Consider the following 15,009-nt stretch of genomic DNA (forward strand, 5'->3'; position numbering starts at 1 on the left):
CACAGAAATGCAACAGAGACCCCAGCAGGCAGCCACATGTTCCAAACTGCGTTTATTTCTGGGCAGCAAAAAACACGCAGAGCGTCGTGCACATCGAGAGTTCAGGTGCCGTCTCCCACGGGGCTGGTTTGCAAGCCAGCTTTGTAACACACTGCAGGCTGACCTCACAGAATTGGATCAGCTCCCAGAAACCTATCTCCTCCTGTTATTGGCTGCTAAGTAATAGGTTACCTATGTAGCCCTTATAGAGAGCCTGATAATTGGACATTAGACTTTTGCGTCAGTGGGTTGGTTTAGCTGTGCCAGCCCACCATTACCTAATTCTAGCTTGTTGCATTATGAATTTGTTCCCATAACTTTTAGCTGAAACAAGCTTTTTCGCACCTGGGCTCTCAACGTTCATTGGCGAGGGCTGAGCAATTATTGTTACAATTATGTTTCAAATGGTGTGCGAGTCTTTGCCAAATGTCTTTGTTCCCAGAAAGAAAGAAAAAAAAAAACACACTGGGTTGCTGTGGCTTACTCGCATTTGTGGATAATTAAAAAAATGTTGTCTGCAGAAAGCAATCTTATCTGACTGCACGACCTTGGCTGCTCGTGGGTTTGCGAGGAGCATTGGTGAAGGCATCTGCAGCTAGTGTTCAGTGAGAGAAATTAACTTGGCTGTAATTTTCCTGAAACATGGCTTTACACTGTGCAATTAGACCATGTTAATTCATATAGGCATTTGCAAGCCTTTAAACAGGGATTCTTGGGTTTGTAGATTCTGATATTGCTGCATTGATTCTAATGTAGCATGGAAGTTGCACTGTTGGTGAAGTGGGTATCTTTCAGCATATTTGTCACCCATGGGTGCACTGGGGCCTGGTTCAAATGATAAGTGCGCTCCTTGTTCTTCCTGCTGTTCTTCTGTATATGCGCCTGGGGTGAGGGGGCATGGGTTTGATCTCGATTTTCCCTCTTCACCAGGCATCAGATGTCAAGTGCTGGTAGGGGCTGTAGGGATACAGAAACAGCCCCAGAGTGCAAGGGTTGCCAGGGGGGCAGTGCAGGTGGGCAACTGATGGGGAAGGGACTTGGGCCCGGGAACAGAGGGTAGCCAGGTGACCAGTGCAGGATCAGTTTCAGCCAGGAGTTCAGCAAGGGAGAGGAGGAGAGATAGCAGAAGCAAAGAGAAAGGTCTTCAGGTGCTTCCGGAACCAGAGATAGTTCTCCTCAATTTTCAGAGAGGCAGGGAGGCTGTTCCAGAGGGAGGCCCCAGCCAAGGAAAGAGATCTATCACCAACTTGTTGCTTGAAGAAGCGACTGACCCTGAAGGAGGTGGAGGCGGATGAGCGAAGAGCTCGAGAAGGAAGATATTTAGGAAGAGAGAGTTGAAGGTATTGAGGCCCCAGGCCCCAGAAGGCCTGTGGACAATGCACAGGGTTTTGAACTTGCTCCTCACAGCCATTGTGAGCCAGTGCAGAGATTTCAGTCCTGGAGAGATATGATCCCTGGGCTTGAGGCCAAGGACATGTCTCACAGTCCTGTTTTGGATGAGTTGCAGAGAGTAGAGGCAGGCAGATTTAGAAAGAGGCTGTTGCAGTAGTCCAGCTTAGAGAGAACCAGAGCTCTGGAGACAGTGAGCTTCTGGGGGAAGGAGAGGAAAGGGAGAATACCTCTGAGGAGGTGCCATGTTCTCTGTGCGGATGGAGGTGGATAGGGCAATGTATTCTTTTTCAGTGAAACTTCAACTGTTGATATGTGCATGAGCCCTCACATGTTATAAATGCAATAAAAACAATTTGAAAAATATTCAAAATTAATAAAACAAATATTTTCAGATTCTGTACATCAATGCGTACATCTAGACACTTGAAACATTGCGCTATAATACATCTGATGCAGTTACCTTTTTTGACCATGTTTCACTTATTCAAAATGTGGCATGGTGTGTAGTTTTCTACATGTTCTGATAGATATTACTTCTGTCTACAAACTATCCAAAGTTCATGTTGATCTGAGCTTCCATTGTGATACAGCGCTTACTTTAATGTCTGAACATTTGATTTAAGATGTCCGCCATGTTAATAGGAATCAGGTTGTTTAATGTGCAGTTGCAGACTTTTCCCTGAATGTGACAGTGGGGGTGCATTGCTTACATAATGGGTCTCCTTACGAATGTTGTGGTAAGGCAACAACAGCGCTGGTAGTGCTACCGACGCCGTTGTTGCCATGCTGCAACATTACGAGTTTCTTGCGAGGGCCGCTCTGCACGCCTGGTTAGACCAGAGCAGACCAGAATGGTAGCAATGGTACCGTTATGAATGGTACCGCTGCTACCATCCTCCCCATTCCCATTGAGCCATATAGAGCTCAATGGGAATGGGGACGTACCGGGTCCAGGTCCTGCGAAAGGGAATTACCGGGCCCTCCAAGGTCAGAATGGCCCGGTAAGTCCCCTTTTGCAGGACCCAAACCCGGACCCAAGTTTGGGGGTAGCCATGCCCTTATTAAATGCATGGCTACCCCCAAACTCGTAATTAGGCCCAATCTTTTTGTTTGCTATTAATGTGTAAATCCGACGGAATGCCACCAAACAGAATTACTGTTACTGCCACACCTGATTACAAGTGGTGGTATGGTGGTATCAGCTTCCATTTATGAACTCCATGTGGTTTTGGGCAGATTTGCCACCGGCAGATATTCCGCCAATTTGGCCGTTCTTTGACAGTAATGTGGTGGAATTACCTCCAACATTTTGCTGGAAGTTTTTCCTCCACCTCAACACCAAAGTTTTAGTATGGTGGTGCGGTAATGCAGAAGTAACAGAGTTACCACTGCATTACCGCTGTTTTTACCACACCGCTGCACTCGTCATGTCTCGTCAATGTCTCTTGCCATGCACAGTTCCGTAACCTTTCCATTAACATCTTGCTAATGCAGTTTTTATGGGATGCCTGGATTTTGACAAATTATGACAAGTCCTTTTGAAGTTTTGTTTATCAGCTTGACCATCTGCTGAGGTTCAGGCTGACCTTCAGAACTAGTTTGAACAGACCCAATGTCCTTTGGATGTATGCAGGACTGTGCCTGGAACGTTTGATTCTGTAACTGGTTTCAATTTCTGTAATGAAGCAGTTTCAAAACTCCCCTTTTCAATCACCAGACTCAGGCAGGTCTCATTGAATTTTCGAATCCAAGGACTCCAAGTGAAATATATGTATGATAGAACAAAATGGGACTATTGTGTTGGTTCATGTATGGTTCTTTCATGAACTTAAACATCTGCAAATACGGTCACTGAATTTGTATGCAGTTTTCTATGCCACACAAGTGTCATTTAGATTTCATGTGCTTGATGCTCAGGAAATCACACATGGCTGTGACAGGCATCACAATTACTCCAAAACACAGATTACTGATGGTCATTGAGAAAGAAATACAATGTCACTGTAAATACATTCTCTCTACACATGATATCAATACTATAACAACATGTGAAGAAATCCAGGTTGAGTCCTTATTTAGATTGTTATTGTAATGAGCTATTTATAACATTCTTAATAGCCAGAGGTTTCTAAGCGTGGAACCAGGGATCGAACCTGTGTTGATCCGAATAGCGTGTTGCCCCTGAGCTATCCTCCTTAGACAACATATTCCAGGTTGCTTAGGCCTTGTCTTGGTAGTTCCTGTTTAAATATACTTAATTTCGAAATGTCATCAGCCCCAATAAGGAAATGATTGACGAAATGTTTTGGTACTGTGATCTATTGAATTCCAAATAAATGCAGTTCTCCATATTTTCTTCAGCTCTGTGAAGCCAGTCTTTAACTTTGGTGAAAAATACAGAAAACCTTGGTAAAACGATTGCTCACACATTTAGTTAGATCTTGCATGTTCCAAAATCATCCTAACATAACTGTGAGCAGGAGGCATCGATTTCCAACACATTACATAACTGGTGACTCATACCTCTCTTGCTCTTTCAGGAAGGCCTTTTTCATCTCACATTATTTTAGACTTTAACGCCATTCCCCACTTGAGCTGTTTGGTTTCACGTTGCCAGTAAATGATACTTGGCATACGTTTGTTAAGTGGACTCACTGCATGAGTGTCGTAGGAAGTGCAAGTGCCGAAAAAGAATATTGGGTGTTCCAGATATCGGAACGGGTGATAGTTATGGATGTCAAAGAAGTTTAAATAATTTGCTACATGGTTTCCTTCTCTCTGAGAAATCGACTCTCTTAAAAAGCACAATAGCAAATGCATGATCTATTCCGTGATTGCATATAGGGCATGGGGGCAGGGGAGAAGATGTAATCTCAAGTCCAACGTTATTCAAGTCATCAAATGTGAGAGATGTCGCTCTTAAATGGAAAGAGATTCTGGATGGCCCTATGTGACGGTCCTCTATCTAGGGACTTGGGGGCAGGTGACCAGGGGAATCCTCAACATACGAGCCCCTGCCCATCATTGTCGAGCATGGAGAGGCACCTGGCCCCCATGGCCACCAAGTGTAAGTCCCTTGAGTTAGGCAGGGGACTTTGTAACAGGCCCCAGGTGGACTATGACCAGTCTGGCACGTGAGGAAGCAAACTAGGTTGATCAAGAGCGAACGTGTTTGCGTAAGTAACCTAATCATTGAGAAACAAGTTGCAAATGTTAAGAATCTCTGGAAAGTGGGAAGCAACCTCCGGGAACCCTGCATTCAAAACATCAGCAACAAGGGAGATATCCGTAAGGTCCATAACTTTTGAAGATGCAGAGGGGGAAAGAGTTTTAAAACTAGACTCCCTTCTAATGCCAGGGCACACCCTGCACTTACAAAAGCAACTATAAGCTAAGGGCATGTAAACCTATATATTTATGCGTCTCTTTCCAGTTGTGTTGCTTCTATTTGTCATAAAAAAAGAAAAACAGTAACATTTTACACAAAAAACTGCATCAGCCATGAGTAAAATGAAAACCTGAAAATAATGTGGTTGATTTGATTTTCTCTTTTAAAATGGTTTATGAAAATATATATTTACAATAATTGTTTATATTCCGAAATACTATTTGAATGTATGGAATTATTTTCAGGCAATTTTGAATTGCATGTTAATTTATTGCGCAGTATTTTATTTGATTGAAATTTATGTTTTATTTCATGCACGATTATTTATATTTGCCAGAGACACGCTATGGTATCTATAAAGAAGTGAAATTTCCCAAATAGGACATTTTATTTAAAAATATTTTTAAAAATACACATAATGAAATGTAAAATGTCATAGGTGGAATATTGTGCTGGTTTTCAGCTTAAAAGCCAGAGGTTCAGCAGAATAATACACAAAGGAAAAAGTAGATTGTTAAGTACGAGGTGTGTGAGTCAAGTTCATTTAGGAAGGGCCCCATTGACTTTGTGCTGCCTGTCTTTTCTAAGAAATAAAACACGTCAATCTTGTTCCTGCCTTTTTTTTTTAAAAGAGGAGAAGTGGAATATGAAGGTGTAAGTCTCTAGAAGTAATTTATACCTGTACTGACAAACTGTGCTAATGCTAGTCTTCTAAGCATGTGTGCTGTGTTATAATAATTGTGGAATTATAAGTACTCTTTATTGAGGACATTATAACAGGAGTATGTGTCAATGAAGAAACTGTTATAAAATTGCCAGTGCCATGCTGCCTAGGGTTCGTCCCAGGTTGGGTTATGATCCCGGGTTGGATCTGATGATGGCATTGGGGCGTATCCCTTCATGCACCTAAAGCATTGATAGGAGACAAAGATTGGACTCCCCTTGAGTGGGGACAGAGCCCCAAACATGCAGAGCAACTGAATTGTATGACTCATAGCTTTCCAAAGTAATCGACCCAAGAGGGATACTATCTATGGAGTAGCCAGAATGGGTGTAGGTTCATAAGCCCAAATCTCCCCACAATGTGAAGGAGGTATTATATTGCAAGGTTGAGTGCCCTACACCCATATAATACCCTACGCATGGAATGTCGATTATCCTGTGCACTCATGGCCCTACTGTACATTATTTTCATTCATACATTTAGTGAATTCTAAAATCTGCCAATGAAAACCTATTACTTCACTGACAAGCAGAAAAGTGGGGGCGTCATGACTGTAGAGATGGCTGATTACAAACCTATACGATTTTATAAGTACGTATTTGGATGTCATATGAATTCCTATAAAGGTCTTATTATTGTTCTAAAAAAATCCACTGGTTTCTCACAAGTTCTTATAAGCTACTCTTGAGAATCTTATAAGGCATTTTTCTATGGGTTACCTCTATTTTAATGTTCACGTGGGAAGTGGCCTCTCCTGTCAGTAGTCCTTTTTTCTGGGGCATATCTCATTTAAGTAAGTGAAGGAACTTTAAATGCATTACTGTCAGGTAGGTCAAAACTAAGTATGGGGGATATTGACACAGAGCTCTGAAGGTTGAGGACATGCCCCTCTCCTCTGAGACCATAGTGCTGCCAATATCCCTCACATTTGATGGTCACATTCAAAAAGGAGCCCCGTATGGACCCCATTGATAGTGATGAAAGGGTTTGGGTTTGTATCATATTATTGTCACCTTACGAATTAGGCCACAGAGCATAGTGGGTTTGTTTACCCCACAATCATCCCCTACAGTGATATGATAAAAATGACCACACCCAAACCACCTATTAAGACAATCAAACAGGCAGCTTAATTACATCACTGAATGTAACTCTCTACGTCCCTTTGCATGTATATGGTTCTTTGCAGAAACGTCATTCTTAGTGTCACACATCATACAATGAACAATTGAATGTTTAAGTAGTCTGCTGCAAAGGCCTACAAGCTGTTTGGCATAGCCTAATAGAATCTTACAAAGTGTAAATGCCGGGACCCCGTCTACAATCTCGCAGAAGTTGCTAAGTCGCACTAGCCCCCTTTTGGAGTCCTGTTTGGCACTCTTACTACACAGTGACATCCAAGACCCCCCAGCGGGGGAAAGGGAAAGTGGATACAATAATAAACCTCAGGGAGTGCAATCCTCTCCTTTTGACAATTCTTCTTTATGCTAACCTGTAAAACATTTACACATTCCTGTAGAATCACTATTGTTTCCTGACCTCCACCTATTCAGTCTTCCCCAATGTAATCCCCACCCATTTCTTGAAAGTCTCTGCTGAAGCGCCTAGAGACAGCTAGGAAAGTAGAGGTGTGTCTTGAAATCTTTCTTATATTCAGTTATGCTGCTGCTTATTCCATTTGGAGACCCAGGATAGGGAAAACTATTTCCTATTCTCCTTTGAGTTTTATGTGTGTTACTTAACTATTCTATTTTTCTTTCCTACTCAAAAAAAATTACAACCTTTTCTACCCTAATGCTAAATGTCTATCTTTAAATTGTCGTATTAGTTTTAGCAGATTTTAGAATGTGCTTGAAGAGTCTGTTTTCTACTCAACTAACTATTATGTACATCATAGTCTTTGGTCTTTCTTCCAAGCTTTCCTTCTTCTCCTTCCGCGCTAGTGTTTTCGATTGCTACGCTGCTGGCTACTTGATCAAGGTGCAGGTAACGCTGCCAAAGTTGCTAGGCGGTTCTCTTCTCCTGTTGAACTCGAAACACACTTTTCACGCAAAGGGTCCTTCCTCTAAAGGGGCGTGCGACCATTCTTCGTTCTTGCACCAAAAGAGACCCTGCAATTGCGTCGCTCCGACTGTGCTGTTAACAGTGCCCGTGTTTGGCACGCGCCACATCGTGCATTTAAAAAAATGGTAAACTGCATTTAAAATGAAAAAAACAGTCTGTACTGGTTTATTTCCTTTTTCTACAAAAACGTATTAAATAATATCATTCAACTCTTTTCCTTGCTTAAGAAGTTTATTTTAACGTATATATGAACAGCAAAAGCTTTGACTGCATTAAACTTTGTACAAAACACATAGGACAATTTCCACTGTCTTTTCATTCACGAGAACTAGTTCTGCCTGAATACTGCTTCCTGGCCCTCTCTTCTGTGCTCTTCCACAATTCTTCTTATGCTCCAAAATCTGGATGTCCCTGACTTGGGAACTTCCAGTACAAAGGTTGCTGATGAAGGCTGTTTAGAATGTTTGGAACCTTCACAATTCACAAAAAGTTCCTACACCAATCATTCTTCTCCTGCCCTTCTGCCATCTTGGAATGGGATGTTAACAGCCTCCTAATATGAAAACTGGTTAAGGAAAATGTTTTAACATTTTTACTGAAGAATCAAAATGCCCATTCACCCAGCCAAAACACTCCACCCTTACTTTCAACACTTCCTTCCCCTGTCCATCTACCCATGGTGCCAGACCTTCCTTAGGCATTGTGGTGACCTCAAGTATCTAGACCTGACACAGACACTCACCAACCTAATAGTAAAACATGAACAATGAAAATAAAAATATTCCAAGTGAAAGGTGTATTCATAATATATCAGGTTGTGCTTACATCTTTAGTCCCCCTAGAAGGGTGATGAATACAGGAGTATCAAGTACAGTGCAAACTCAGTACTCGACGTTTTGTTTTTTACAGGTCAGAGCGCCACGCAGATGCCATCTTTACTAACACATACAGGAAATTCTTGGGACAGATTTCTGCCAGGAAGTTTTTACAAACGATCATGGGAAAGCGGCTAGGGTAAGTCATTGATTTTCTTTATGCAGTGAGATTGGAATAGTATATTAGTTCCGTTTGTATTAATGCAGGATTTGGCTCCTGGTTTGAGGCAAAATCAAATGTTGTTTACCTGGATCTCTGCATTCACTCTAATTTCAAATTACTGATCTAAATAGAGAAAAAGAGAAATGCCTCCTAACATTCAGTCAGACCTGTGCAGATACATACACAGCACTCCTATGTAATGAGCAAATGATTTAACCAGCAACATTAGCAAACATTGTTGCAGGGGAGCATAACTGATCCAGTTTCAGTGGCCTACTGAGTTAGCCAATGCATGGTAAGTAGTTACATTTTCTAATTCAAGATACAATTCTGTTGAACAAGGTAAGAGCGTGCCTCGGACATCTGTGTGCAACCTGCTATCTCTGGTTTTCACCCGGAGAGGCTGACTCAGCTATTCATGTTTCCAATGTTGATAACATCAATGCTATTAAGTTGGGCAAAAAAAAGAGCAATTATTGAAGCACTTTGAAGAAGGAATGGGGCATGAATCACATTATAAAAACCTGATATTATTACTGCTTTAGCATATTGCCTGTATCTTAAGAATGCAAAGAAAATGACCTCTTGAACAGGGGAACATCAAATGCTTTACACCTGGTTCTCTACATTGACAATCTAACATCTGGTGCCTCGTCCAAGTAGATCCAACCCGAACTTCCTCCTAACATCCAGTCTGTGTTGCAGACACATATACAGTGTGAAAAAGTCCCCCACCTGACCTTATTGGTGGATGATGATGTCTCCAGCGGACCTGGTGTTGCCACAAGCCAGGTGAGGCTGGACCTAGGTGCAGTGTGCAGAGAATCCCCTAGCTAAGCCTCATTATGCAATGACTCAGAGTTAGGGGCTTCTCAGCTTAGATGCTCCTATCCCCTTAAGGTAGCCGATTATGAGGTGTGGTACCACAGAGCTGATAATTCCTGAGTTCCCCGGACTCCTTGCAATGGGTTCAAAAATCACATTTCAATTGGCAGCCCAAACATTTAGCTACTTACACCGCAAAACCATATGAGGATAAGGCGGGGCCTGAACTTAGACAGAACTCTGGAGAAGTTAACAAATTACCTTACAAGGTCTCCAGACATCCTGAGGACTTTTTACCTTACATAAAGGTATTGGCAACTATCCCTGTCTGATCATTTCAAGGAGAAGGTTGTATTGTTCACACCTGATGGTCTTTACCAGTTCAGGGTAATCCCCTTTGGGTTAAAAAATGCACCTGCTACTTTCCATAGGTTGGCCACCATGTCCTGAATTGAATTGATAAATTCTGCATGGCATATATGGATAATATTGCAGTTTTCAGTATCACTTGGGAGGTGAGACACCTCCAGATAGAATTGCAGACCCTTCAACAGTCCCACTTGACCATAAAGTCAAACACATGCCAGACTGGACAAGGATCAGTAACCTACTCTGGGCATGAGATTTGTGGGGCAATATCCAGCTCCTATCCAGGAAAGTACAGGTATTGCAGGCCTGGGATACCCTTGCAACCCAAACCCAGGTGAGAGTCTTGCCAGGCCTCCATGGGTATTACAGGGATTTTATGGCAGACTATGGCACCATAACAGCCTCCTTGACTGCTCTCACTATTCCAAATAACCTGAAAAGGTCTCTTCGTCTGAGGAGTATTAGAAGGCCTTTTATGAATTGAAGTCCTCATTGTGCCAGGCACCTGTTCTCAGGACACCTTACTATCTGAGACCCTTTATTGTACAAACTGATGTCCCTGATTGTCAGGATTCGTCCATGGCGCCTTTGGACGGCGTAGCGCCGCCATTGACAGTGACGTAACATTGATCGTTACGTCCGTGTCGGCGGTCTAGTTTATTTCCAAGATGGCCACCGCCGTATGAAAACAGCCTCTGCAGAAGGTTCCGACCGTTGCAACCGTGCTCTCTGCCGGAATGCTCGCTCGTTTGTTGTCTCCGCTTACCTAGCAGGTATTCCACCTCCGACTGTTTCCTGCTTATGCTCTGTTCCTCTCTTTCCCTCCCTCTTATGGGTTATTTGGCCACTGCCTCCTCAACTTTCTGCAGTTTACCAGCATTCCTACCGCTTAAGACTTCCTCCCTCCTCGTAAGAACTGCGCCAGTGAATTGTCTCATCAGAAGGCGTTCAGCTTTCCGCCCTACGGTCCTCCTCATATTACAGCAGCCAACACAGACCCAAAGCGGTTACAGTTTTTTCCCTGACTATAAGGAGGTTGGCTCCCCGGAGAGCCCCCTTTTGCCTTTAGTGTTGTATTCACTAAGGCAAGGTGGCCTCCGAGGGAGTCCCTCCCTATCTTCACGACCGGAAAGGGAAGAAGAAGAAGACTGCTGAGAAAGGAAAGAAGAAAGTCTGGGAGGATCCCACCGAAGAACCCTCTTCAGATCCAGGTGAGGACGGGATAGAACAAGGGGATTCGAGTCATAACACTGATATAGGAATAGGAGCAGTCCTCTCACAGCTGGATGACAAAGGCATGGAACACCATATATGCTTTATCAGTTGCCAGCTTAATGACAAAGAATTGTGGTGGACAACTGTGGAAAAAGAATGTGCTGCCATTGTGTGGGCCCTTCAGAAGACGAGACCCAACATATTTGGGACTCACTTCATCATTCAGACAGTCCATAAGCCCTAAAAGTGGTTGATGAACAGGAAGGATGAGAGTCCTAAATTGCTCAGGTGGTCCATAAGCCTTCAAGGCTTTGACACTATTGAGATAAGACAGGTCCCCAAAATGCTGATGGTCTGTTCAGAATGTATAATCAACTAATCAACTACAACAAGAAACCCATCCGGGGGGGATTAGATCCTCCTGTCCCTAGTCTGGGGCAGGACGAGTGTTCGGAAAGATGTTCTTCTTGCTGGTTTCCCTACATGGACATCAATGGACACCCACACTTTTATTGTCATTTTGAACCTGTTTTGACTTTTGGAGGCCAGTGCAGTGTTTTTACTTCACTGGCCTTTATAAGATCATCTGTTTTGGGGGCACTGATCAGTGTTGGGAAGGAGATGATCCTACCCCACCCCCATAGACACCGCCAAGGAGAAGAAGCATCATCACAGCCATGCATGGAGACGCCCTCGCCACCACTGTAGCGGTAAGAGCCCAATAACCTAACAAAGTAGACTAATACCATCACTCATGCCTTGGCATTAGGAATTCTTTTTGCACCAGGCCTAAACGCCATCTTTTTACTTGGCCTGAAATCCACCACTCTGAGGCTGCGGCATTCGGACCCCCAGCCTCTCTCGCGAAGGAGCCAAGACATTAGCACACCAGGTCTGTTCCACACAAGCCTCGTTCTCACGGCAGCTCATCTGTTCCCTGTCTTCTGAATGTTGCAAATCTGTAGTGTCATTTTGTCACAGGATGCGCTCTGCGAAGAGCGTGGGACAGAGACAGGCTACAGCAAGAATGCCCAGGCATCTCCACTAAACTACCCGTGCCCCCTCACTCTCCACCCAGCAGGCCAAAGCTCACCAGCTCTGACCTCCCTGTTCCTTTTATTATAATCATCTAACCCCCTCGCCTCGATCATTCCAGAACACCCACCCTAGGTCTTATCCTGGGTAGTAATATATCCCTCTTATAACAACAACACATGTCTGTTCGTATCATGGGGCACCAGGAAGGTAGGCCGTAGATCAAGCCCCCATGAAAGACACTGGGTGCAGGAGGTGAGGTATCGATGGACCCCTGAATGTGGAGGTCGGCATGCCAATATGTTATTCCCTCTTTACAAAGGATCCGCTTGAAAGTTATGTCCAGGTATCCGCCATTATTAAGTTCCTGTTGTTTAGTTTAGATAGGTAGAAATGTTGCACTCACTTGTACTGACCTTCACCGCAGCGATGAGCCGAGCTGAGCCACGTGCTACGGAATCGACTGGGAAGCAAAGACCAATAGGCACCTGGCATCCCCTATTGAGCAGGCGCTGCCATCGGTTCCCAACCAACCAGCAACTTTGCATCAACCAAAGTCTGAAATCGCCACTAATGATGTAATTGGCTTTTATAATGTGCTGCCCGTATAATTTTTGGCAGAGCGCTCTCGGGCAGAAGAGTTCTTTGCTGGCATTTTCTATATTATATCAACTTTATTATCCTTGCAAAATTATCTCTTAGTCTCATTCCCTAATGGGGTGTGTTACTTCTATTATTATTGGTATTTTTGGGATACTTGTTTGGGGACGTGCCTTCATTGGTCCCTATGGCATAAAACATATTTTTTATTGCACACATTACCATACAGTAAAGTGTGGTAGGGACACTGTGTCATTGTAACTTTGTTATTTATAAGTGTGTGGTAACTCTCTTGACATGTCTAAAACGGACTTGAGGCAGCGGATTCCTTTATACCATTTTTGTTTTATTGACTTATGCACTATTGCATTGTACTTGCTTAATGCCAAATAGAGTACCATATACTCAGAAATGGCAGTGCCACGAGGTGTTTGCCTGTTTGGCAATCTTGCTCTTTGGCCTTCTTCCCGCTCTCGAAGAGTCAAAATTGCCATATATAGAAAGCCTTTCCTCTGGGAAATCTCCTGCTTTCCCAGGCAAAGTGGGGGTCTGTGTGTGTGGTTGGATGTGGGGCCTGGGGCTGCCTCATCAAATCAATGCCATAGTGTGTCTGTTGCTGGACATATGTATTGGCCAGAGGTTGTCCAATTGGACAGCCCCTGTCAGTTTGAATGGTGCAGATCCTTACCATTTGTGGGCGTAGATGCTATTCCAGCTCGAATCCTGGATAAAAGGTGGACACTTGCAGCCATTGTTCAGATCATCATTGGAGCCAAGACCCTAATGAAAAGAAGCATTCGGATGAGGACCCAGAGACCATAGTTGGAAGCTGGCCACCAGCACTTTATTCAACTGATCTGGAAAGGCCTTTGCATTTGCTGATCTCCAGAAGGCCTTCATTGGTGCTTCGACCCCTGGACCAGTGGGAATAACCAGTCTCAACCCCTGGCCAAAGATCCAGCATTCAGAAGCTTTCGGAAGTGTCCAAGATTAATCCTGTGAACTGACGAGCTTTCTCCTGGCTACTTTATTGCATTGGTCACCAGCACAAGTTGAGCCTTGGGACTCTGCAGAACCTCCAATAATGAAAGAAAAAGCATTTACTTGAAGTAACAGCTCTCGTACATGAAGAAGGGCCTTTTAATATCAGTTTCTTTCTTTCCACCATAAGGGTCATCTACCACTATTTCTTCAGAGTGGCCATTGCGGATCGCTGCCTGCATCATGTCCTCGGGGTCCTCTGAGGCTATTGCCAAAGTGGTGGTCCTTTTTTACTCTAGTAGAGTTGCCCAGCTGTCCAATGCCAATCCATCTGAGACCAGATTCGGGAACTAGCCACACCCAAAACCCAACACCAAAAGTGGCCTATGCACCCGAGACCCCTGGACTTCAATCAACACAACCAAGACACAAGAAAAGCTATTTCAGGAATTTCAGGGGTGGTCCCTGAGTGAATTGGAGTACAGGGGGTGAGTAAACATGCCTGTTCCTACCCCCTTCCTACCTCCATAGGGTTTAATAGGAGTAATGACTTCCCCCTATCTCTTCTTTTCCTGATTGTAAGCAATGGAGTTCTGGCCAAGGATCCTCCCCCTGGGCGTCCCCTAAGGTGGCTGGGTTGGGTGAGGATGTGCTAAGAACTTTTATTCAAAGGTTTGCCAACTCTGAGACACTTTCCAACTGCCTATTGGCCATGCCAACTTTTGTTCAGCCTCCTAAAAGGACTCCAGACTCCTAGCCTTCTGAAGGCAACTGCATTGGGACCTGTGAATCTAGGGCACTAGTGTTAGGTAGCTTTATCACCTGTATGCTTCATCCCCTCTCTTAGTGAGACCCCTAGCACTATTTACTGGACTTCTGGATCTTTTTCTGAAATCCAGAATGAGTGGAGCCTTTTTACACTCATTCATTCTTAACAGCTGCATCCTTTGGAAATGTATTCTTTGCATTGTACCTATCCAATGGAGTCTATTTTCCACCATAACTCTTAAAGGAATCTGTATTTTAGTATTGCAGCATACAGCCCCTTATGAGCAGTGTTGCTATGGACCCTTAGGGTCCCCCTTTGTGATTATTTTTCTTTATCCTGCAATAACTACATTTCCTAAGGAGAGAGATACTTAGTATCTCTCCCAAAACGTTCAAGTCTGAGAGATTGGCACTCCACATAAGGTGGTGTGTGCCAAAGTGATACTAGAATCTCCCTTCTCTCTGCTCCTGTCACTTTTTAGTCACATAGACAATCTCCTAGTTATGGCTGGTGGCAGTGGATGTGTGTACCAACTATTATGTATTTTTCCTACCACGGGCTATGTCCATA

At 43.7% G+C, this 15,009-nt stretch overlaps 1 protein-coding gene across 2 annotated transcripts in view; it reads left to right on the forward strand.

The window, feature by feature from the left end:
- The window catches only part of GHRH (growth hormone releasing hormone), a 309,118-nt gene that overhangs the window by 279,062 nt on the left and 15,047 nt on the right, over positions 1–15,009 (forward strand). For both annotated transcript variants that reach the window (XM_069652292.1, XM_069652293.1), the window contains one exon: positions 8,517–8,621. In XM_069652292.1, the coding sequence (XP_069508393.1) occupies positions 8,517–8,621 (105 nt within the window). The remainder of the gene's footprint in view (positions 1–8,516; positions 8,622–15,009) is intronic.

This window comes from Ambystoma mexicanum, chromosome 3p, assembly GCF_040938575.1.
Source record: "Ambystoma mexicanum isolate Mex_15411 chromosome 3p, UKY_AmexF1_1, whole genome shotgun sequence".
NCBI lineage: Eukaryota > Metazoa > Chordata > Amphibia > Caudata > Ambystomatidae > Ambystoma > Ambystoma mexicanum.